Genomic DNA, 26,113 nt, shown 5'->3' with positions numbered 1-26,113 from the left:
TTAATATTGATAATGTTTTACAGCTTCATGATTATGTTTTAATACGAAAAACATTGTATTATTTTATATATTTTAGGTTTATACAAACTTACAAACTTCCTGAAAAGTGTAAGTCAGGGTGCATTTAAGGTTTCCAGGAATATGTAAAGGTCAAGTCTTTCAAACTTGCCATGCATTGAGGTAGTTGGGTTGAGTTTGGCTTGAGTTGAAAGAAGTAAAGGAATTGAAATTCAGGGAATGGGTCAAGAGGGAATTGAATTGAATTAATTTTTGTGGCAGAATATTGAATTAAATGAATTTACTTAAATGAATTTACTCAATTGAACTACTCAGGGTAAGAAAAGCTAATTGGAGTTTAATTTGTGGAATTGACCCCAACCCTGGCCACTGAAGCCCAGGTCACATGAACAGACATACAGACAAAGACAGGAGACAGACAGACATACTCTTGTGGCAGTAAATGCGACTGAAGCCCGGGTCTAAGTTTGGGTGGCATCTTGATTGTCAGACAGTCATACTGTATCTGTACCATACTGGGGAATACGGTATTACCGGAAGTGCACACAAGGGGATAAATTCTTATTTTTGACACACTAAACAATTTAGCCAATAGGGATCTTGATCCAGGCAGGGGACTGAAGGTCTCTCCTTTAGCCAAGAAGCTTGATCTTGACATCTAGCTACTTAGCTAGTAAGTTAACAATCCAAGTGCATAGCTGGAGCCCTGTGCTGGATATAGTTTATAAGAACTTAACACTTTCATATACTGTATAACGAGGTATTGTTATACATTATAAAAGTTATTTACTTTTCTGCTCTTTTGCACACCAGTATTTCCACTTGCACATCACCATCTGTTCATCTATCACTCGTGTTAATTTGCTAAATTGTAATTACTTCACTATACTATGGCCTATTTATTGCCTTACCTCCTCACGTCATATGCTCACACTTTATATAGACTTTCTTTTTCCACCCTATTGTGTTGTTTATTCCATGTGTAACTCTGTTGTTTGTGTCGCACTGCTTTGCTTTACCTTGGCCAGGTCGCAGTTGTAAATGAGAACTTGTTCTCAACTAGCCTACCTGGTTAAATCAAGGTGAAATAAACATTTAAAAATTGCCCAAGTCTACTGGTCACAAGGACAGATGGCAGCCATGCGGACCGACAGAGAAAGACACACAGTGGTACGTACTTTCGTGGCAATAGGTGCCGCTGAAGCCGGAGTCACAGAAGCAGGTGAAGTTGCCGCGGGGCTGGCTGATACAGCGTCCCCGGGGGCCACAAACGTTGGACGAGATGTGACGAAAGCCACCCTCGTCCGCGGAGTCATTGGTCGCCACGACAATGGTGCAGCTGTCAATTACTGAGAGAAAGAAAAACAGGAGGGATGAATGAGGTGTCTGCCGCTACCTGATCCAGTGTCTAGTTCCCCTAGGTACAGATCTAAAAAAAATAATAAAAAAATAAGCTTCACCTATTAGTGGGGGGGGAATGCAAAAAAACCGACCCAAGACCTGAGTCTTGGGGAAACTTCATAATACTCTGGGGCTCTGGCAAGTTCAATCTTAGTAACTGATTTGGAATCAGCCTTTTCAATTTCCATTCAGGCATTATGTATAGGGAACAAAACAAAAACCGGTCCAGAATCAGTCACGGTGTGTGGCTCTACCTTGGCAGGGGGTGGTCCTGCAGTGGTCCCTGAGGTGGGCACAGGTCTTGCCCTCGTAGCCATCGGGACAGGCGCAGTAAAAGTCACCCGTTAGGGTGTGGCACGGTGCCTCGTTCTCACAGGGGGTTGGCTCACACGGGTCTGAAGGAGACCAACCTGGGACCTGTGGGGGAGGGAAGGAGATCGTTCACACATGCAAGCATGTACACAAGCACAAATGCACAAACAAGTACTACACAGCCACATGCACACATTCACATGTACAAACAAGTTTTACATTTGTACTTAGTTTCATTTATTTTATCCACTTTATGCAAGTACTTCAGATAATGAATCCTTGCCACCCAGTATGGACAGAAATGGTGAGTGTGAGAGAGAAAGAAAGTGTGTGAGAGGCCTTGCAACACTTTACACAAGTTGTTCTTTATGTATATAGATAAACACAAAGGGCTAAGCTGTGGAAGCCTGGCATAAGCTCAGAGGTACCTGAAGATCACCAACACATCTGTGTGTGGAGGTAGTTTGTGTGTGTGTGCGTGTGCGTGTGTGGTTTAAATTAATTTCAATTTCATTCAACCAGATAGTCCTCGGTGACATGGCAGCGGCTCCAGTTTCTACATTTTCTCTGTTCTCAGGGCATCAAGTAGGGAAAATTCACAACAAAAAAACGCAGTGTAAACCATGGGGTACAACTCGCTGCCATTTAAGGCACTGAGTCTGTCAGTAGTGTGGTGCAACGGGGTGGGCTGATCCACTTGGGTTATGGTGCTCTCCTGGTCATGGTGCTCTTGAATAGATTAATACACACGCGGACACACAAACTCAGCCTGCGCAGACACACACACCCAACTTGTTCATTTGACCCTATCTGATGGGGCAGAGACGTATTTATTCTATTCCGTTCTGTTTAAAGGCTTCTCTGAGTGCTGTGGCCATGAAAAGTATGTGTGGGATGTAAACTGAGGGGTCTGAGGGCTAAAGACTGGGACAAGTCCCATAAATCTAAGCCCCTCCACAGAAGAGGAAGAACACTTAAACACCCTGTCTTTCAAACAGCCCACCCAAAACCACCTGTAATGAACGTCTCAAACGCCCGATCCCAAATTAACTCAGTCAAATTGGTGTGCAGAAGGACATAGGGGTGTTAAAAGGGTGGGATAGGTGTGCTAAGAGATTGTGTGTCAGGCATGCCAATTGCATAGATGTGTCATAGCAGTGCCTCGGCCTGTCATAGTTATGCCATACGAGTGTAGTAGGAAGGCAGGGGAGAAAGTAAGCCGGTATGTCGTCCTGGCAAAATTAATAGTGGGGGTACGCAGTACCGGTATAACATGAGCCTATCACAATAATTAAAACAAAATGTCAAGAAAACTGTAGGCCATTACTTAACATTACCACGTCAGCCACATGAAATCTGAGCGAATTGTCTTGAAACCGGGTTGTATATGCTCAAAATTGCGTTGTGGTTCGATGAAAACTCGTACATCTGGCCAAGGCGGAAATGAGTTGCCGATACAGAGACGCACGGACAGCAGTGGACGCATGAAGTATAGGCCTAATGACAATTGCAAAACGTCATTACAATACACGTAGGTGTTTTGTAACAGAGGTCTCTTTCCATTCATCAAATTGTGAGTGAACAATGCACTGTTTGGATGTTGTAATCATTTTGTGAGTGGACAAAAGTGCACGGGTAGCCTACAGGAGGGCATTTTTTGAAAACATTGACTGGTTGTGTTTAAGTCACATTAAAATATGTTAAAAGTTATAATAGGCCCATAGGGATCATAGGACATAGGGATTCTAGGCCTATGCAATTCTATGATTACCTAGGCTAACAACAACAAAAAGTGTGCAAGCACTTGCACACATAGGGATTCCCGTACCTGTAAGAAACTAAATAGGAATGTCATATGCACAATATGTTGAACATGTGTAGGAGTTTATAGTGTCATCATGTATGCGGTCTGAGTTTAGCAGGAGTGCATAGTGAAGTCATACGCATGTTGCGTTAGTGTAGCAGGAGTGCATTTGTGGCATAGCAATGCAATACAAGTGTAGTAAGTATCATACGCATGTCACACGATGGTAACAGGAGTGTAAGAATAGAGCCACAATTCCACGACAGGCATAAACTTAGCTTCTCAATGCCCTGGAGTGACTGAGTGGGCACAGGGCCATAGTAGAGTTGCCTCATTCAAGAGGGTTCGTATTTATAGCCTGTTACGCCAAGTACAGGACTGGGCTCACAACCAGTACTGTCTGCAGTTCAGTCAAAGCAAAACAGTACAGCGCTGTGTGTGTGTGTGTGCGTGTGTGTAGTTCTAGGAGTGCGTGCATGTCAATTCTCTTATGCAGGAGTTTTGCTTTGACTGAATTCAGGACATAGTTGTTTTTAATCTCACCGTAAACAGACTGTGCGCACGCATATATACCAGAAGGACCAACACTTGAAAGCAGCGCAAACTGGTCCCGAGACTTCGGCCTTTGAACTAAAGGCTCACCTCACACAGTTCCCCGGAGAATTTGGTCGGGCACTCGCACACAAAGCCGTCCAAAACGCTGTGGCAGCGCCCACCGTTCTGGCAGGGCCCACTGGCACACCTGTTCCGCTGGATCTCGCAGTGCGTGCCCACAAAGCCTGACAGGCACTGACAGAGGTACCCCCTGGGCCCTTCCTGAAGGGAGATGGTGGGAAAATAGATATATCTGACATAGATCTAACACATGAGAATCCTATAGGACAGGGTATGACCTGCTAACAGGTAAAGGACAAGCAGAATGCAAGAAAGGACTTGACAATATATGATATGGCTCCATGGTTAACAGGATATCTAGGTGAGCATGTCCTCTAGGGTTCAGTCTAAGAGCCTTCTTAACCTCCATTTACATACTACCTCTTGGTCATAGAGTACCAGTCAAAAGTTTCTCATTCAAGGGTTTTTATTTTTTAACTATTTTCTACATTGTAGAATAGGGAAGACACCAAAACATATGGAATCATGTGGTAACCAAAAAAAGTGTTAATTAAACGCATCCAAATAATTTTATATTTGAGATTCTCCAAATTAGCCACCCTTTCTCTCAATCAGCTTCACGTGGAATGCATTTCAATGAACAGGTGTGCCTTGTTAAAAGTTCATTTGTGGAATTTCTTTCCTTCTTAATGCGTTGGAGCCAATCAATTGTGTTGTGACAAGGTAGGGGTGGTATACAGAAGATGGTCTTTTATCAAATATGGCTAAGTCCATATTATGGCAAGAACAGCTCAAATAAGCTAAGAGAAACAGTCCATCTTTACTTCATGACATGAAGGTCAGTCAATCCGGAACAGTTCAAGAACTTCTAAAGTTTCTTCAAGTGCAGTCGCAGAAACCAAGCGTTATGATGAAACTGAGGACCGCCACAGGAAAAGAAGACCCAGAGTTACCTCTGCTGCAGAGGATAAGTTCATTAGGGTTACCAGCCTCAAAAATTTAAGCATTTATTTGGGCTGCAGAGTTAAAGTAATAGATACATCAACTATTCAGAGGAGACTGAGTGAATCAGGCCTTCATAGCCAAATTGCTGCACTACTAAAGGACACCAATAATAAGATAAGATTACTTGCTTAGTTCAAGAAAGATGAGCAATGGACATTAGACCTGTGAAAATCTGTCCTTTGGTCCAAATTTGCGATTTTTTGCTTCTAACCGCCGTGTCTTTGTGAGACGCTGTTAGTGATTTCTTTAGAATTCAAGGAACACTTAACCAGCATGGCCAGCAAAGCATTCTGCAGCAATTCACCATCCCATCTGGTCTGCACTTAGTGGGACTATCATTTGTTTTTCAACAGGACAATGACCCAACACACTTCCACAGAGTGATTGAGTGCCGCATCAGGTGACCTGGCCTCCACAACCCAATTGAGATGGTTTGGGACGAGTTGGACAGTAAAGTGAAGGACAAGCAACAAACAAGTACTCAGCATATGTGGGAACTCCTTCAAGACTGCTGGAAAAGCATTCCAGGTGAAGCTGGTTGAGAGAATGCCAAGTGTGTGCAAAGCTGTCATCAAGGCAAAGGGTGTCTACTTTGAAGAATCTAAAATACATGCTGATTTGTTTAACACTTTTTTGGTTAGTACATGTTCCATATGTGTTATTTCATAGTTTTGATGTCTTCACTTATTCTACAATTTAGAACATAGAAACCATTAAGAAAAGCCCTTGAATGAGCAGCTGTGTGCAAACTTTTGACTGTTACTGTATATAGTTCAGAGTTGAACGTTTTACATGAAATAATTACAGAAATGGTTGAGCAGATTTTTTATTTATTACATTATTCATTTATTGTGTGTGGCATCGAGTCACAATGCCCAGAGAAGGGCGCATACCTTACACGTCGCTCCATTCTGACATTGGCCGTGGCAGCCCTTGACATCTGAGATAGGTGAGAGAAAGATGGTTACACACAGAAGGGTTTTTAATAACTATTGCAAAACAGACCCACCATTTTAATGTGCAATCAAGGCAGGTAATGTAGGTGTTTTGTTAATGAATTGAAGACGGAAAGTTAGTCGTCTTAATGAACAAAGCAAACAGTGCCTTTAGAAAGTATTCACACCCCTTCATATTTTTTCCACATTTTGTTAACGCCAATTGAGATTTTTTTTGGCCTACAGACACGCGCCTCATAATGGAATTGTGTTTTTCATTTTGCTCTATTAAGTCATAGGAAACCTATAGTTCACAAGTAAACATTTAAAACAAGTCACATAAGATGCATGGAGTCAATGTGAAATGCCATTAAACATATTTGAATGACTCCCTCATCTCCATACCCCACACACAATTATCTGTAAGGTCCCTCCAACAGTGAATTTCAAAACAGATTCAACCAAAGACCAGGGAGGTTTTCGAATGCCTCGCAAAGGGTACCTATTGATAGATGGGTAAAAAAAAAAAAAAAAGACATTGAATATCCCTTTGAGCATGAAGATATTAATTACACTTTGGATGGTGTATCAATGCACCCAGTCTCACTACAAAGAAACAGGTGTCTTTTTAACTCAGTTGCTGGAGAGGAAGGAAACCACTCAGTGATTTCACCATGAGGCCAATGGTGACTTTACAACAGTTGCAGAGTTTAACGGCTGTGATAGGAGAAAACGGAGGATGGATCAACATTGTAGTTACTCCACAATAACCTAATTGACAGAGTGAGAAGAAAGCCTGTACAGAATAAAAATATTCCAAAACATGCATCCTGTTTGCAACAAGGCACTAAAGTAAAACTGCAAAAAATGTGGCAAAGCAAATCACGTTTTGTTATGAATACAAAGCGTTGTTTGGGGCACATCAATTACAAAACATTAGAGTACCACTCATATTTTCAAGCATAGTGTTATGGGTATGCTTGTAATCGTTAAGGACTGCCGAGTTTTTCATGATAAAAAAAAGAAACTGAACGTAGCTAAGCACAGGAAAAAGTCCTAGAGGAAAACCTGGTTCAGTTGGCTTTCCATCAGACACTAAGAGATCAATTCAAAACTTTTCAACAGGAAAATAACCTAAAACACGAGCTGCTTACCAATTAGACAATTTTGACTTAGATTTTCAAGTAGATTTATGGCAAGACCTGAAAATGTTGCACAAACCCGGTGTGCCACACTCTTAAAGCCAATTTATGCTCCATCAGAAAATGTGTCGGAGGCACTGTATGGATGGACGGTTGGTGTGATGCAATTACGGGGGCATCCGGAGGCACGCAGAGGCCAAATTGAGCTCTGTACTGCATTGGCATGCGCCGGCCCAAAAAATTAACAATGCGGAGGGCTCCTTAAAGCTCAGCATTGACATGATTGCGTATATACTGGCACTCCCGCGCAAACTCACTTCCTTGACAACAACTCGGCAACGCGCAAGAAGTATAAATGCCCTGACTTCTGCACAGGCCGTATCGCAGTAAATGCTGTACGTCCACTGCAGACATCAGATTAACCAATCAGCGCCTTTTAGAGACTTACCCAGAAAGACTCACAGCTTTAAATCGCTGCCAAAGGTGCTTCTACAAAATATTGACTCAGGGGTGTGAATACTTCAGTAAAATTAAATATTTATGCATGTTCATTTTCTATACATTTATGTCTGCAAATTGTCATTGTGAGGGTAGAGTATAGATAGATATTTTAATATAGTTGATGCATTTTGGCTGTAACAAAATGTGGAGTAAGTCAAGGTTATGAATACTTTCTGAAGGCACTGTATGCAGTTGACAATATGCTATACCCATCATGCAATAAAAACCAGAGGCAAAGTTGGTGAGTTTTACAGAGACAGCTACGGAGATGGTGGCCTCTTTAGAAAGTGACAATGCTAGAACGTGCCAATGTGACGTCGCCCAAAGCCTAGAGAGACCGAGAGGAGTGGTAGAAAAACACGGATCAGTAGCAAGAGTGAAAATAACGAGAGAGAGAGCGAGAGAGACGGTGACGACAATAAAGGGGAAAGGAATACTGACTGATGTCACAGTTTTGTCCAGACCATCCTTGAAAGCAGTCGCAGTGATATCCGCCAATTAAGTTTTTGCAAGAGTAAGCGTTTACACACGGTTTCCCCACACACTCATTCGCATCTGTGGAGGCAGGACATGGGAGTCAGAGTCAACGGGTAAAGGGAGGAAAGAAGGAAAGAGAGGTAAGAGGGATAGAGTAGAGAGAGTAGAGGTCGACCGATTAAATCGGAATGGCCGATTAATTAGGGCCGATTTTGCCGATTAAATTATAATTATTTTAAAAACCTTTATTTAACTAGGCAAGTCAGTTAAGACATTCTCATTTTCAATGACAGCCTAGGAACGTTCTTACCTTGTCAGCTCAGGGGATCCAATCTTGCAACCTTACAGTTAACTAGTCCAACGCTCTAACCACCTGATCACATTGCACCCCACGAGGAGCCTGCCTGTTACCCGAATGCAGTAAGCCAATGTAAGTTGCTAGCTAACATTGAACTTAGCTTATAAAAAAACAATCAACGACTGTCGTTGCTCCAATGTGTACTTAACCATAAACATCAATGCTTTTAAAATCAATACACAAGTATATACTTTTAAACCTGCATATTTAGCTAAAAGAAATCCAGGTTAGCAGGCAATATTAACCAGGTGAAATTGTGTCAACTCTTGCGTTCATTGCACGCAGAGTCAGGGTATATGCAACAGTTTGGGCCGCCTGGCTCTTTGCGAACTAATTTGCCAGAATTTTACGTAATTATGACATAACATTTAAAGTTGTGCAATGTAACAGGAATATTTAGACTGCCACCCGTTAGATAAAATACGGAACGGAACAAACGTTTTGTTTGAGGTGATAGTTTCCAGTCTATGATTTGATAGCGCAGTATGACTGAGGGGTGGTAGGCAGCTCGTAATAGTCAAAAGGTATATGGTTGAGAGAGAAATAGTCGACGCGTTATAATTCCTGTAATAACTTGCAGCTGAACTTGAAAGGGGTTCCTTCGTTATTTTACCATTCATGTCTTCCATAGAGAATGCCTTGATCTACTACAAATAAGGTCAGTGTTTCGTGCAGGCTTAAACCGCCTCGGCGTTTTGATACCCGTGTAAATCTCACTAGGATAAGGTAACGTTTGTCAACATATTTTCATAAACACACTCTACAAAAAAAAAACTCTTATATTTAGCCAATATTGATCAGAGTCACCTTGTCCTATGGATATCTACACTGTTATAAAATTGGCAAGGTGGTGTAAGCCTACACGAAACAGACCTTATTTTAAGTGAATCTAAAAATATCCTATGGAATAAATGAACGAAGGAACCGCCTTTCAGATTTTGCTAGGTGTCATGGGAATTATGACTCGCACTTTGGTAGTCAATTCTTACCATGCCCATTATTAAAATAGGATTTCCTGCATATAGAAATTAGTTTTTGTTTTCAACATTCATGTTATTTGAGACTAAATTGATTTTATTTATGTATTATATTAAGTTTTATTTTAAGTGTTCATTCAGTATTGTAGCAATTGTCATTATTACAAAAATGTATATATACAGTGGGGCTAAAAAGTATTTAGTCAGCCACCAATTGTGCAAGTTCTCCCACTTAAAAAGACGAGGCCTGTAATTTTCAACATAGGAACAATTCAACTATGACAGACAAAATGAGAAAGAAAATCCAGAAAATCACAATGTAGGATTTTTTATGAATTTATTACCAAATTATGGTATAAAATAAGTATTTGGTCAATAAACAAAGTTTCTCTATACTTTATCATGGCCAACAAAGGTCAAACGTTTTCTGTAAGTCTTCACAAGGTTCACACACTGTTGCTGGTGTTTTGGCCCATTCCTCCATGCAGATCTTCTCTAGAGCAGTGATGTTTTGGGGCTGTTGCTGGGCAACACGGACTTTCAACTCCCTCCAAAGACGTTCTATGGGGTTGAGATCTGGAGACTGGCTAGGCCATTCCAGGACCTTGAAAAGCTTCTTATGAAGCCACTCCTTCGTTGCCCGGGCGGTGTGTTTGGGATCATTGTCAGGCTGAAAGACCCAGCCACGTTTCATCTTTAATGCCCTTGCTGATGGAAAGATGTTTTCACTCAAAATCTCACGATACATAGCCCCATTCATTCTTTCCTTTACACGGATCAGTCGTCCTGGTCCCTTTGCACAAAAACAGCCCCAAAGCATGATGTTTCCACCCCCATGCTTCACAGTAGGTATGGTGTTCTTTGGATGCAACTCACATTCTTTGTCCTCCAAACACAACGAGTTGAGTTTTTACCAAAAAGTTATATTTTGGTTTCATCTGACCATATGACATTCTCCCAATCTTCTTCTGGATCATCCAAATGCTCTCTAGCAAACTTCAGACGGGCCTGGACATGTACTGGCTTAAGCAGGGGGACACGTCTGGCACTGCAGGATTTGAGTCCCTGGCGGCATAGTGTGTTACTGATGGTAGGCTTTGTTACTTTGGTCCCAGCTCTCTGCAGGTCATTCACTAGGTCCCCCCGTGTGGTTCTGGGATTTTTGCTCTCTGTTTTTGTGATCATTTTGACCCCACGGGGTGAGATCTTGCGTGGAGCCCCAGATCGAGGGAGATTATCAGTGGTCTTGTATGTCTTCCATTTCCTAATAATTGCTCCCACAGTTGATTTTTTCAAACCAAGCTGCTTACCTATTGCAGATTCAGTCTTCCCAGCCTGGTGCAGGTCTACAATTTTGTTTCTGGTGTCCTTTGACAGCTCTTTGGTCTTGGCTATAGTGGAGTTTGGAGTGTGACTGAGGTTGTGGACAGGTGTCTCTTAGACTGATAAGTTCAAACAGGTGCCATTAATACAGGTAACGAGTGGAGGACAGGAGAGCCTCTTAAAGAAGTTACAGGTCTGAGAGAGCCAGAAATCTTGCTTGTTTGTAGATGACCAAATACTTATTTTCCACCATAATTTGCAAATAAATTCATAAAAAATCCTACAATGTCATTTTCTGGATTTTTCCCCCCTCATTTTGTCTGTCATAGTTGAAGTGTACCTATGATGAAAATTATAGGCTATATAAAAATATACATTTTTTAAATTTAAAATCAGCCGATGAATCGGTAGCGGCTATTTTGTCCTCAAATAATCGGTATCGGCGTTGAAAAATCATAATCGGTCGACCTCTAATAGAGAGGTGAGAGAAAGATGAGTGAGAGGGGGAAGAAAGAGGTGAAAAGGCACATTGAAGCCCCACCACCAACACATCAGCACAAAAGGAGTCCTCTTGTCAGTCTCTCCCACTTATAACAAACTACAGTAAAGAATGGTACAAAATCCCTTTAACATACAAAGGTTAGGGTAAAGCTCCCCTTCATTTTTGGCAAGTGGAGGGAAATGTATAAGCCTATACTACTGGTGGGAGCAATACACTTATTATCCAGTCAGCCATTTTAGTCCAACAAGAAGAAGTTCCACTCTATCCCTGAATCCTAAATTGATTCCTAGTCCCTCCTACGCACACTACATGAGTGGCAAAGAGTTGAAAAGGTTGTGGACTGCATCTCCTCCACCGGTCATCTCTCAACTCCCTCCATCCAGCCACCCAGATAACTTGTTTGGGCCTATCCTGTCAAAAAAAGCAGTTGACACCTGAGACTCTAATCTTCTTAAACCACCTAAAAAAAATAAAAAATAGAAAGCCCTGCTGCTTATTAGCATATTAAATATTCAGGAGGGGGGCTGTGCCTGGGAGCATGGCCAGTCCACTCGCACACCTGTACTCTTCGAAACCCAAACATCCAACACTCAGGTAGTAAGGGGAGACCAGGTTACGGTTCCAGCTTTGTAAGGGGAGACCAGGTCCCCCCCCCCCGGAGCTTGTTTCCAGGTCATAATCCTCTTTCTGGCACACCACGCTTCCTCTCAATCAGGTACGAGTGGATAAATAAACAAAGATGAAAGAAAAATGTGACACGGGACTCTGGTCATAGACAATAGCACTCATGACTTGTGGTCATTGAGGTTCGAGTGTAGCGGTTGCCAAGCAGTTTCCAGTGTACATCGCTGTGCTCTGAAGGCACCCGCATCGTGTTGCGGACAGTAGCCATCTTAATTTGAGCGGCCCAGTGTAATGACCACAGGAGTAATGTAGACTCAATGGGGTGGAAGGAAGTACACACACAAAAAACACATATACAAACCAATCATACAGGATTGTACGGCTAGTGATAGCATTGCTCATTGTAATGTGATTGGATGTACACATTTTATTCCTGCAATGTCAATGGTTGCAATCTGAATGGACATGGCATTACTTCCTGTAATTTGAGTGGAAGGGAGGGGGAGGGGGGGCTGAGAATCAGTAAAGCACAGTGCACTACTTTTGAGAAAAAAAATATAGCAGTCTGTAGCGCAGGTACATCGGTCCATTAATACAGGACTAGCAAAGGCCCAGTACACTACTTCAGTGAAGAAAAAAAAAGGGTCTGCAGCAGCACCCTCCTTCCTGGGGCTATGGAAGAAACTATTGGTAATTGTCATGCGAGTGGACTCTCCACTGATCAATGGTGTACTTAAAAGGATAGTTCACCAAAAAGCTAATATTAGCGGAAGTAGCTAGATTCACAAATCCAAAGAATGGATTGCCGTCTCTCGCGGTCGATAGACTTCCGTCATGGCAAGTAAGCAAATATGTACATTGTTAATTTGGATGAACTAGCCCTTTAATGTCCGAAAAGAAAAAAAGTTGACCTAGAGTCATGTTTTTTGACCAATCGAATCTTTATACAAATATACAAATATATATATTAGAGTTGTATTTAACCCCCTTTTTCTACCCAATTTCATCGCTGCTCAGCAGTCCCCTGAAACATGACCCGCCAAACCGAGCTTCTTAACTCGGAAGCCAGACGCACCAGTGTCGGAGGAAACACTGTTCACCTGACAAGCGGTCAACCTGCAGGTGCCCGGCCGACCACAAGGAGTCATTAAAGCGTGATGAGCCAAGTAAACCCTCCCTTAAGCCGGACAACGCCGGGCAAATTCCGCACCACCCTAAGGGACTCCCGATCACGGCCGGTTGTGATACAGCCCAGGATCAAACCTGGATCTGTAGTGACACCTCTAGCACTGTGATGCAGTGCCTTAGACACCTGTGACAATCGGGAGGCCCGGAGTCAACATTTTTTACAATGTATTTTCCCCTATATATTAGACATACCCTATGTGTTATTTTTGGGGGGGGGGGTTGAGATTTTTACCCCCTTTTTCTCCCCAATTTCGTAGTAACCAAATATTAGTAGTTACTAACTTGTCTCATCGCTACAACTCCCGTACGGGCTCGGGAGAGGTGAAGGTCGAAAGTCATGCGTCCTCCGAAACATAACCCAACCAAGCCGCACTGCTTCTTAACACAGTGCGCATCCAACCAGGAACCCAGCAGATTATGCCATTAAGCTCCTAAAGTAGCCGGTAGGTAATAGGCTACAACTGGGGTGGTCAAACTTTTCAATTTGGAGTGCCAATTTATGATTTTCATACACACATTTAGGGAACAGTTTCATTTCATTTATAATAAAATCTTTGTATCTCAATCATTATGTGGTAAATCAAAATTCTAAAGGTCACTTTATTGCTAACTATGTAAAAAATTGCCTACATAAAGCCAATAAATAAAAACATTGCAGCCTGAAGGTATAAAATACCCTGATAAAATATCCTATAAATAACATGTTATGCATAGCCTGTCTGCAAGGAACTTTAAACACTATATCAACTAACTTGGGTCTGGCCTGAAGCGTGCACTAGCAAACTTGCAACATTGTGGCCCCTCAGAGTAACTCTGAACAGAGACAAGTGTAGGCTATTTGCACAAGAACTATATCAGGTAGCCCTATTTTATGTTTCCACCGGATTAGAGGATACATTTTTTTCCCCTTTTCACACTGGGAGCTGGAAAGATTTTACAAATAGGCTACGATGAAGAACTATTGTCATGTCAATGGACATAAAGACAGATTTCGTTTACTTGCTGTTTGAGGTGAAGAAAACGTCTTTGAAAAGCTTCAGTGGTGGTAAGCTAAGACAAGTCAGAAATACTAATCAGACCCACAAATGGGCACATTTATAGACCTACATTTGCACAGGCCAGGTAGCCTAGGCCTACTTCTATGCATAATCAGGTGCATGTCCTTACTCAACTTTGACAGGAGCTCTACAGACAAAAGACAATTAATAAATTGACAACTTGTAAATGGACAGAAAAAAACTAAAACTTTTCCTCACAAGTGTAGCCTATGTTGTGTGGGCGACAAACAACGTGTCCACTGACAATTATAATAATAAATGAATGCATTAACAAATGATCGTAACCAAATAAACATTGTGCATTAGATATTATGGGAATTAACAGTAAATGTACTACTGGTGAGCCATCCCCGTAGCCTCCGCAATGGATTAGTCCACTGAGACACGTGTGAATCAAGAAAGGTGTCTGCCATACTTTAAAAAAAATAATTTAAAAAAATAATGCTATATGACACTGCTTGATACATTTTTTAAAATCTTGGTCGATCAACAGGCCATCGACAAATTTATTAGTCGACTAAAAATGGGGTCAGCCCTACTTTAATGGATTGTTGTAAAATCATGTCTGGATGCACCAGAGACACTCATGCAGTCTGATTTGGGTGGGGTGTGTGATCAGAGGGTCTTACCGATCTGGCAGGTCTTCCCACCCCACTGTGGGGGGCACACACACTCAAAGCCGTTCTCCAGATCGATGCATGTCCCGCCCTGGGCACAAGGACTGGACGCACATTCGTCCATGTCTGAGTAAAACCAAAAAGACAAAATTAAATAAACAGCACAAACACATTGCCACACATTTGGCATACTATACTAAGTCAGTGTTTAACATTTAACAATACATCGCGTTTAATATGAAATAATGTGGTGACCGATTTCGATTGAATTACAACCTCTACTTTGTTATCCAGTAACAATTTCTATAAACACAATGGCCCGGTGTGGCTCAGATGGTTGAATTGAATGCATCTTTATTGATTTGCCGAAGGCATTTGACACCGTGGACCATGCTTTGTTGGTGCAAAGATTAAAATGTTGTGGAATTACTGGTCATCCTCTAAATAGGTCATTTATAAACCAATCAAATTGTACACAATGTGTAATGGCGGATGGTTGTAAATCTGAGTCCATAAAGTTGTGCTCAGGTGTTCCGCAAGGTTCTATTTTGGGCCCACTGTTGATCATTTTGTATAACATTAGGGATCATATTGAAACAGTGGATGTTTGTTTTTATGCAGATGACACTGTTCTTTATTCAAGTGGTAGTAGTTGATCTTAAGCATTTGAAAATGCCCAACGAGCATTTAACACCATATAACAGAATCTGTATGATTTGAAGCTGGTCTTGAATTCAGGTAAAACAAAATGCATGGTATTTTCTAATGCCAGGCATGTTACTAATCATGTCATTGCTACATTGGATGGACATATTATAGAGCAAGTCAAAGGGTACAAATATTTGGGTGTGGGGGTTGGTGACAAGCTGAGCTTCACTGTTCATGTGGAGAACTTGATAAGGAAGCTCAAGATAGGTTTTAATTACTGGCATAAGGCTTGTTTTTCTCTGAAGGCCAGAAAGGCGCTGGTACGATAAACATTACCGGCAGTCTTTAGTGGTAGGTAGGGATAGAGAGATATATATAGATATAGATATATGCCTCAACCACTAACTACCCTGAGCACATTTGATTCAGTATATCATGTGGCCCTCAGGTTCATTATCAATCAAACACATCCTTGTGATTTCTACAGCGCCGTCGGCTGGTAGTCATTGATCTTGCAGTCTTAAACACTGGTATACACTGAGTTATAAGGCCATATTGTGTAAAATACCACTGTTATTCTTTAATCAGTTCAGTGAATAATTATTAAAATTACAGTCCCATTCTCATTTGCTTTTAAGAGTAGCAAGAATTAGAACAGGTCATGGTAGAAATAGCTTTAGTTACTCAATTCCATGGTCCTGGAATTCTCACATGTACATATTAAAAAGTCACGTTGGTGGAGTTTAAAAACACCTGGTCAATGTAAATATCATAGAAGAGTAACTGTCTTTAGGTCAGTTGTTTTTTAGTTATGACATGTAACTGTATGTCTATAGTTTTGTTCAATGTGTTAGTGCATGCAAGTTGTCTGAAACTTTGTTCCCCCTGCTGCTGTTGGACCAGGTTTCTTGAAAAATAGATTTGATCTCAATGAATAAAACCTGTAGGCCAAGGTTGTGGGTTCAATTCCTGCAGCAATCACATTAAAAAAAACAGGCACTCAATGTACTGTTAGTCACTTTGGATGAGATTGTCTGCTAAGAGGCATGTATGACTTTAGATAATCACCTCCCCTATAAAACAAAGGTCGCAAAATTCCAGTAATTTTCTCAAAATAACCAGGTTTAGAGGATTACTGAGTGTCCTGCTAATTCCGTCCTGATTCCAGTAAACGTCTAAAGATTGATAGTATATCAAAACGCTACCCTTCGCTACAATTCACCTCCGGCATCTTGTTAAAGCGTACCTGAGCTCACTAGTGCAGAGGTGTTGGCTAACTGCATTTCATTATTTTAAAAGTGACCACAAAGCCTATTTTCAGGAGCTTGTTGGCAGAGAACGCATCAATAACTTATAGCAGCACCACATGCTAAGAGTCTTACGCAGTCACTGAGAAAGAGGAAGGGAGTGAGAGAGCAATAAGATAGTTAAAGGGGGAGTCCAAGAGATGCAGTTGAAAGAGAAAGAGCACAAGAAACATGATGTTAGAGGTAGAGTCAGATGCAAGAAAAAAAGACAAATAAAGCAAGAGCAATAGAGAAAGCAAAAGAGCAGAGAGAGAAAGCAAAAGAGAGCGAGAGGGAAGACTGTCATGGTAGCATAACACGATTAGCATAATCCAGGCCCCAGCAGATTAGCTGCTATTAAAGCCCTCTCCTTGCACTTCTGATACGGGCATGGAGAAACAAACACAGGACTTCTGCAATCACAGTCACTCTCCATTACCAGTACAATACTTTAGGCCAGATAGCTACACACCTTGGGGGACTAGGGAAAGCACCTTGATGGGACAGGTAGGGGTGGGGGGGGCACACATTGTGTGTATGTGTGGAAGGTGCAACGTACACTCTACTGCAGGGATGGCCACCAAGGAGAGGGAAGGCGTTAAAGGAAGAAGAGTGGGATGGGCTAGCTAGATGGAGAGAAAACAAGTCACAGGCCCTATTCCAATACTTTCAAAATGCATGATAAGAGTAGGATAAGATTGGCGCTATAAAATATGATCCTAGATCTGTGGTTTATGGGCAACTTCCACAGGAACTGTTGGAACGAGGCCAAGGTTCACTGTTTGTATCAAGCTCGGATGGAAACGCAAGCGTCACAAAGGAAAGAGTCGGAGACGGTACAGATATGGAGGGAGATGTTTAAGACAAAAAGGGGTGGTGTTCTCACCGTTGGCGCAGGTGGGCCCCTCCCACCCCGGAGGGCAGTGGCACTCGAAACCAGAAGGGACCTCGTGGCACGTGCCGCTGTTGGCACACGGGTCGGACACACAGGCGTGCTCAGCTGTAGAACACACACACACACACACGTGCAGATACACAAACACATCACTATACAAACGAGCAGGTCAAAATCTGGGAAAAGTCCTAAAGGGGTCAAAATGCAACAGGACCTTTAAGACCACCTGGAGTGGAAACTAGGGTAAGAGGGCAGAGGTCAAATGGGAACAGGCCTTTAAGCCCTTCCAAAGTATTTGTGAAAAACATGGAAGTGGCCAGCGGAGAACTAGGATCTAGGGGAAGAAAGAGAGCTGGGCCTTTAAGCCTTTTTGAGTGGTAGCTTGTATTCTGTGTCTCACCTATCTCGCAGGTCTTGCCAGAGTAGCCGTCGGGACAGGCACAACGATACTCATCCGGCTCCGTGTTCATGCAGGTGCCGCCGTTCACGCACGGCTGGTGTCTGCCACAGTAATTCAGATCTGGGCATAATTACACACACAGATTAGGAACACTAAATCAAGCCCCCCACCTCTCTTACACTATAATTCTGGTTCTCTACAGCACCCCACCAGACACTGTGTGCAGATGTGAAATGACTGGAAAGGTGTAAGCCTATCCTGAAGGCAAGACAGAGCTAAAGTATTCCCATATAGCGCATTTTTAAATACTGTTAAGTTCTACAAAAAAAATATTTAAAAAAATAAAACTTGTCTAGAGGCTAGGGGAATTTAGATTTGGTAAGCACACACTGGATGCGTCCCAAATAGCGCAAAAGGGGTGTCATTTGGGACGCATCCCAAAGTCAGCCAACATAGTACAATGTAAGTGTTACGATGTATCAAGCCCTGAGGCTGTTCTGTTCCCCCCCTAAAGGCCTTGTGAATAAATAAAGAGGGATTGGACCCCACTAGGGACCTGTGTACCTCCTCTCATACTAGAAAGTACACAGTGACTGAGGGCAGAGGGAGGATTGGGTGTCCCTATGGCCACTACAGTAAGGTCTTGACACTAGTATCCTATCACCATGCTAACTTCACCCTAAGAAGCACGACAGACTGTACACAACGTAAAGATTTGGAGTGTAATGCAGTACGAGAACGTCATTTTTCATCACAAAATGGGTGGCTCCTTGTAGTAAGTAGTTCCGCCTATAGGCTTTGCATCATATAAGCAGTCTACTGTTCAAACTATAATTCAAACATTGTAGCCTACTGGCAGGCACAAAACAAGGTAATGTAAAACAAACCTCACCTTTCATTACAAGTAGCTATTATGTAAATATGCAGTTGGTTCTTTTTCAAATTAGCTTACAGTAGTTATTTTTCAAAGTATTTCTTCTTTGTCTTTACCACAAAATGGGAAGACAATGAGAATCTCTGCCATTGCCCCCTTGTGATTGTTGCCATTTGGGAGTCCAGGGATGCATGCAAAAAAATAATAATAAGACTCCACACCCAAGTATAATAACGGCGTGAAGTGGAGCGATTAACACAAATGTACAATTACTACTATGTGTTAGGTGTTTATGCTAACAGCTAGAGGGATTTCCTCTGCTGTAACCATCAGTATCAACTCAAATAAACACCCTGTTAGCAGTAACGCTAACAAAAAAGTAGCATTACTACTATCACTATGTACTAGCAGTGTTGTGTGTTTATATAACTATGCCAACAGCTAGAAGGACGTCCCTTTGCAGTAGCCACAAGTTTCCATCTCCACCAGTCATTAGCGGGGCCCGATTGTCAGCTCTGGTTAGAGGTTTCCTCTAGGATCAGTTTTCCCTGGCCAACTCCAAAGCTTAAGTATTACAAAGAGTAAAGAGACCAAATTGATCTTAGATTCATTATCTGAGGCAACTAAAAAAAACAGTCAGGCTTTGGGCCCGGTGTCCCGATAGCGATGGAACTTAGGGTTACTAATTGTTAAAACAATGCATTTTTCCCACAACGGCCGAAGATGTAACATGCGTTCCCCAAAAAGCAGACAGAACTTTGCCTAAGTGAGTCGTTAAGGCAGTGTCGATACTGATAAGATCGAAAGAAAGGCAACGCTGCTCTCAGATGAGCTTTCAACATTGAATTCTTACCTTAACACAATTATTCCATAATACTGATGATGGATCAGCTCCTAGAGAGATATTAGCTATGGCTGCAAATATTGAGGTGGCTTATCCTAATGCTTAACCTATAATAACGCATTAACTCAAGATTTGGCACATTGCGCACGTGGTTACATATCATGAAATACATTGAGGTAGAAATTAGATTGCTAATTGTAGGCTAAATAAATGTCAATTGAATGAACAACCTATGTAGCCTATACATCTGTTAATTCAATCATCTCGGTTTTCATTTGATGCATCTTTTTATGCTTTGCTTGTAACAATTGCAATGACATCAGCAACTTCGTATTTGTAGTCAGCTTCATTGTGAAGTTATCGGTGGTCACTGAAAGACATCTCGATTCTGTGTTTAGTAGAGATTTTTGGTGTATAAAATGAAGCGGTAGGGGGAAAATGCATCTAGCGACAGACTTGGCCGTTCTACGAGTGGTCTGAGTCTGTAAATAACAAGCTATTTCAACTGCAACTTTAGTAAATGGTTTTGGGAAACACTGCTCCTACGAAAGTCCTCACAATGAACTTAACCTTAAGATGCATTTGGGAAATCAGGCCATTTTCTACTTTGATTTGTGCATTATGAATAGGGATCAAAGAAACAAAAACAGGATCAGTTACTAAGGGGATTGGTTTGTCTCCACAGCAACCAGCAATGCTGACGCCGCAACAAGCAGCAAATCTGCTTGTTGTAAGAGGCAGTAATGCTATTTGTTACAGTGCAATGGTTTTGCGTCTCTGGAACTAGTGGGCATGCTCTGGTCACGGCAACAATGTTACAACATCTAGTGGAAAGCCTTCCCAGAAGAACGGAGGCTGTTATAGCAGCAAAGAGGGGGACCAACTCAATATTAACACCCATGATTTTGGAATGAGATATTCAACGAGCAGGTGGCCAAATACATACTTTTGGTAATGTACTGCAATGCATGTATGTATAGTTGAAGTTGGAAGCTTACATACACCTTAGCCAAATACATTTAAACTCAGTTTTTCACAATTCCAGACATTTAATCCTAGTAAAAGGATCACCACTTTATTTTAAGAATGTGAAATGTTTACATGCTACCAAATACTAATTGAACGTATTGCCTTTAAAAATTGTTTAACTTGGTTCAAACTTTTCAGGTAGCCTTCCACAAGCTTCTCACAATAAGTTGGGTGAATTTTGGCCCATTCCTCCTGACAGAGCTGGTGCAACTGAGTCAGGTTTATAGGCCTCCTTGCTCACATGCTTTTTCAGTTCTGCCCACAAATTTTTCTATAGGATTGAGGTCAAGGATTTGTGATGGCCACTACAATACCTTGACTTTGTTGTCCTTAAGCCATTTTGCCACAACTTTTGAAGTATGCTTGGGGTCATTGTCCATTTGGAAGACCCATTTGCTACCACGCTTTAACTTCCTGACTGATGTCTTGAGACGTTGCTTCAATATATCCACATCATTTTCCTACCTCATCATGTCATCTATTTTGTGAAGTGCACCAGTCCCTCCTGCAGCAAAGCACCCTCACAACATGATGCAGTCACCCTCATGCTTCACGGTTGGGATGGTGTTCTTCGGCTTGCAAGCCTCCCCATTTTTCCTCCAAACATAACGATGGTCATAACAGCCAAACAGTTCTATTTTTGTTTCATCAGACCAGAATACATTTCTCCAAAAAGTGCAATCTTTGTCCCCATGTGCAGTTGCAAACCGTTGTGTTTTTTATATGGCAGTTTTGGAGCAGTGGCTTCTTCCTTGCCGAGCGGCCTTTCAGGTTATGTCGATATAGGACTCATTTTACTGTGGCTATAGATTCTTTTGTACCCCTTTCCTCCAGCATCTTCACAAGGTCCTTTGCTGCTGTTGTGGGATTGATTTGCACTTTTCGCACCGAAGTACGTTCATCTGGAGGAGACAGAATTCATCCCCTTCCTGAGCAGTATCATGGCTGCGTGGTCCCATGGTGTTCATGCTTGCGTACTATTGTTTGTACAGATGAATGTGGTACCTTCAGGCATTTGGAAATTGCTCCCAATGATGAGCCAGACTTGGACGTCTACAATTATTTTTCTGAAGTCTTGGCCGATTTCTTTTGATTTTCCCATGATATCAAGCAAAGAGGCACCGAGTTTGAAGGTAGGCCTTGAAATACATTCACAGGTACACCTCCAATTGACTCAAATGATGTCAAATGGAGGTGTACCTGTGAAATAATCTGTCTAAATAATTGTTGGAAAAAGGACTTATGCACAAAGTAGATGTCCTAACCGACTTCCCAAACTACAGTTTGTTAACAAGAAATGTGTGGAGTGGTTAAAAAACAAGTTTTAATGACTCCAACCTAAGTGTATGTAAACTTCTGACTTCAACTGTGTGTGTGTGTGGTTCGCTTTACATACACACACGTTCAAAAGTTAGGGGTCACTTAGAACTGTCCCCAAAAAAGGTGTCCATTAATATAACATCAAATTTATCAGAAATAAAGTGTAGACATTGTTAATTTTGTAATAGACTATTGTAGCTGGAAACGGCAGATTTTTTAAAGTAATATCTACATAGGCGTACAGAGGCCCATTAACAGCAACCATCACTCCTCTGTTCCAATGGCACATTGTGTTAGTGTTGTAACTTTAATGTGTTAGAGTTAATGATTAAGTTAATTCATTGAGCTGTATCTAAAGACATTTCTTTAGAGTAATTTACATATGTAATTGTATTGGTTAGTATTGAATTACGCTTTTGACTGCAAGTTCCAGAATGCCTTGCAACAGGAATGAGAGAGAACACACCAGTTATGTTCAGGTGCAAGGTGATTAAGCTGATTTTCTGCTAGCATCTTACCTGCATTGCTCTGTAGAATTATTACTAAAAGAAGTTGTCATATCAAACCCGACGTCCCGAGTCATTACTTTGAAGACAGTTAATCTAAAAGTTAGCTAATCCAAGATTATTTTAGAAGGCAAATTGATCATTAGAAAAGTATTTTGCAATTATGTTAGCACAGCTGAAAACTGTTGTTCTGATTAATGAAGCAATACAACTGGCCTTCTTTGGACTAGTTGAGTATCTGGAGCATCAGCATGTGTGGGTTCGATTACAGGCTCAAAATGGCCAGAAACAAAGACCTTTCTATGCTTGTTTGCAAAAATGAAGGCTATTCCATGCGAGAAATTACTGTGAAGGCAGCAGTACAGAGTTGTACAAGATCTTCAGTTTCTTGGTAATTTCTCTCATGGAATAGCCTTCATTTCTCAGAACAAGAATAGACTGACGAGATTCAGAAGAAAGGTCATATCTGGCCATTTTGAGCCTGTAATCGAACCCACAAATGCTGATGCTCCAGATACTCAACTAGTCTAAAGAAGGTCAGTTTTATTGCTTCTTTAATCAGCAAAACAGTTTTCAGCTGTGCTAACATAATTGCAAAGTGTTTCCTAATGATCAATTTGCCTTTTAAAATGATAAACTTGGATTAGCTAACAACGTGCCATTGGAACACAAGAGTGATGGTTGCTCATAATGGGCCTCTGTACCCCTACGTAGATATTCCATTTAAAACAAAATCTGCCGTTTCCAGCTATATTAGTCATTTACAACATTAACAATGTCTATACTGTATTTCTGATCAATTTGATATTTTAATTGTTTTGCTTTTCTTTCAAAAACATGGAAATTTCTAAGTGACCCCAAACTTTTGAACAGTAGTGTATACACACACACAGTATAATATGCGCATGCATCCAAACTGCTCATGGTCAGTCCGTATTCCACGCCACCTTTGTTACATGCACCAGGTATTGTCGTCAGACCTCAATCCCAAATGACTGGGAAAGACTGGCATCTACCTGGGTGGAAACGTCCCTTTTAAAATGTACAGTATTTGACTTGATTTCACTTAAAATGCAAGCCATGGTGTGCATGTGCGCCTATGCCTTACCTTTGTCACACAGCAGGCCTCCCCAGTTGCGCTCACAGCTACATTGCCAGGGTATGACACAGGTCCCATGAACACAGCCTGGGTAGGGGACACACTCGTCACAGAACTGGCCCTGCCAGCCATAGTTGCACCTATGGACATCAAGGGCAAGCGTCATCAACACACACATGGTCATTAGGGCACGCAATGGAAAATGGTTGTCACAGAATGAGCATGTCTCATGGGACAAGTCCAGGTAGACAATGTTTCAGTAAGTTTTCCACTGAAAAAGTCAGGCTATTGTCAATCGCAAACCAATCCGTGAACCCTTTGGCTGCACTTGTGTGGATCTGAGAGGAGGATTGAATAAGTGTAAAGCATTGTATGATTAAGCTCACCTTTTCCTTCTAATAGGCGAGGTGGAATTGTAGACAATGCTTAGAGCTATACAACCCTTTCAAATCGTGCATAGGGGGTAGGAGCTTAGTTGGGAATGGGCGAAAGAGCAAGTAATTCTAAATGAATCCAACCTCTTTTCACCCATCCCTCCATCCATCAAGGCCTTATGCCAACTAATCTTAGCAGAACATTCCAGGGCACTAGAGGTTAAGAATACTTCCATAGTTCCATAGGGGCCAATACCGTTGGGGGGAGGTTCCTAGGCTGTTGTGGCGGTACGCGGTGTGTGTGGTGAGTCAAAGCATCAGTGCGTGTGTGTGCACCAATCATTTCACACAGCAGCACCCTGCTATTCCAAGGCCAGTGGTTTTCCGATACGGAGCATTCAGTCAGCCCAGCTGTCTTGTCAGTTTTGGAGCTGCTGGGGGTATTTTGAGCCTTGCTCTCCTGCAGCACCGGCACGTCCAGCTGCTGCTCCTCTCACAGGCAAGGTCTCCATAACTCTGCTAGCTGCATACCTAGCATGCTGCTCCTCCACTGTATAGGAGGCTTGAGAAGTGTCCTGTTAGCAGTAGCTCAAACACAAGTACAACATGACCAATTGCAGCTGTGCGAATATTTATGCTAACAGCTAGAGCAGAGTTGCCAAACTAATTTTGCCACGCGGGCCGCATGGCACCAATGTCTGGAGGGCTGCATTTAAAATGTATTATATTTCCTCAGTGTCAAAATTAGCCAAAAATTGTCTTTAGCTTTCATTTTGATAACTGTTAGCAAGCAAGACAGAGTGAAAAGACTAACTATCCTTTCTATACAGTTTCAATTTGTTCATTTCAATGTGGGACGGATTGAATGGGCTTGCATGTTTGACACCCCCGCCAAGGATGTGCCCTTGCTGTAAGGCTAATGCTATGCTAACAGGGGTAAAATTCCTCAGGCTAACAGTTCGTTAGATCTTTTGCACGGTCGAAGTCAGTTAATTTGCATCGGAGGCCAGTAAACGGTTTCCATTCTTCCATTGTTGTCATGGTAAGAGCATAAATAGCTTCAATCTTACTCTGTATTTCAAAGGGTTTAGACATTTAGGCCCATTCTCCATTTATACTCAAACTAAAAAGACATATTGCTGCATAAAGTAGTCATTTAAAAAAAAAAATCCAGAATCAAATTCAAATGTATTTCCACACTCATTATAAATGTGCTTTACAGTAGTAGACCCTACAGAGCAAGAAACAAACTATGCTCACTATAGCTGTGAATGTCTCCAGCCTACACATCAAATATGGCTCCAGTCCAAATCCACCTCTAATGACTCCTTTGAGGTATCCAAAATAGCCCCTGCCCCCCCTTCTCCCACTGGAGATCTTTCCAAACTCTCTGTGCCTACGAGGCTGCCCAAGGGCGATTGCGTGTATATTTAAACTTAAGTGTACACTCGGCTCATGGGGTTGCCAGGTTACGCGTTTACTAGTAATATCACATAGTATATTTCCAGAACCCTATAGACCAATATTTCACATTTGTTATTTTTTCCCGAAGAAATGAATGCTTATGGGTACCTTTGTGTCTGTAAAATTACTATTAGATTTTAGATTAAAATGGGTTGTCAAAACATATATACTTATCCATTGTGAAAATTACATTCCAGCTAAACGTGTATTTTACATACAGATCTTATATTACTGTGTGTGAGATATATATCTCTCCCCGCAAAAAAAAAGAAATGTCCTCACTGTCAACTGCGTTTATTTTCAGCAAACTTAACATGTAAATATTTGTATGAACATAAGATTCAACAACTGAGACAAACTGAACGAGTTCCACAGACACGTGACTAAGAGAAATGGAATAATGTATCCCTGAACAAAAGGCAGAAGGGGGGGGGGGTCAAAACCAGAAGTCAGTCAGTATCATTAGGTACTGCAGTGCATCTCCTCATGGACTACACCAGATTTGCCAGTTCTTGTG

At 41.7% G+C, this 26,113-nt stretch overlaps 1 protein-coding gene across 2 annotated transcripts in view; it reads right to left on the bottom strand.

Annotated features, from left to right (window-relative positions):
• Positions 1-26,113, bottom strand: part of jag2b (jagged canonical Notch ligand 2b) — a 104,959-nt gene that overhangs the window by 29,041 nt on the left and 49,805 nt on the right. Inside the window, exons 6-14 of one of the 2 annotated variants that reach the window (XM_024420559.2) lie at positions 23,768-23,898; positions 18,087-18,206; positions 17,678-17,791; positions 14,870-14,983; positions 8,175-8,288; positions 6,049-6,095; positions 4,178-4,351; positions 1,674-1,836; positions 1,197-1,367 (exon numbers count right to left, since the gene is read on the bottom strand). In XM_024420559.2, the coding sequence (XP_024276327.1) occupies positions 1,197-1,367; positions 1,674-1,836; positions 4,178-4,351; positions 6,049-6,095; positions 8,175-8,288; positions 14,870-14,983; positions 17,678-17,791; positions 18,087-18,206; positions 23,768-23,898 (1,148 nt within the window). The remainder of the gene's footprint in view (positions 1-1,196; positions 1,368-1,673; positions 1,837-4,177; positions 4,352-6,048; positions 6,096-8,174; positions 8,289-14,869; positions 14,984-17,677; positions 17,792-18,086; positions 18,207-23,767; positions 23,899-26,113) is intronic. The other variant, XM_024420561.2, reaches the window with a different exon arrangement.

Source organism: Oncorhynchus tshawytscha, linkage group LG05 (assembly GCF_018296145.1).
Source record: "Oncorhynchus tshawytscha isolate Ot180627B linkage group LG05, Otsh_v2.0, whole genome shotgun sequence".
Classification (NCBI taxonomy): Eukaryota; Metazoa; Chordata; class Actinopteri; order Salmoniformes; family Salmonidae; genus Oncorhynchus; species Oncorhynchus tshawytscha.
This window is presented reverse-complemented; position numbering and strand designations above follow the sequence as displayed.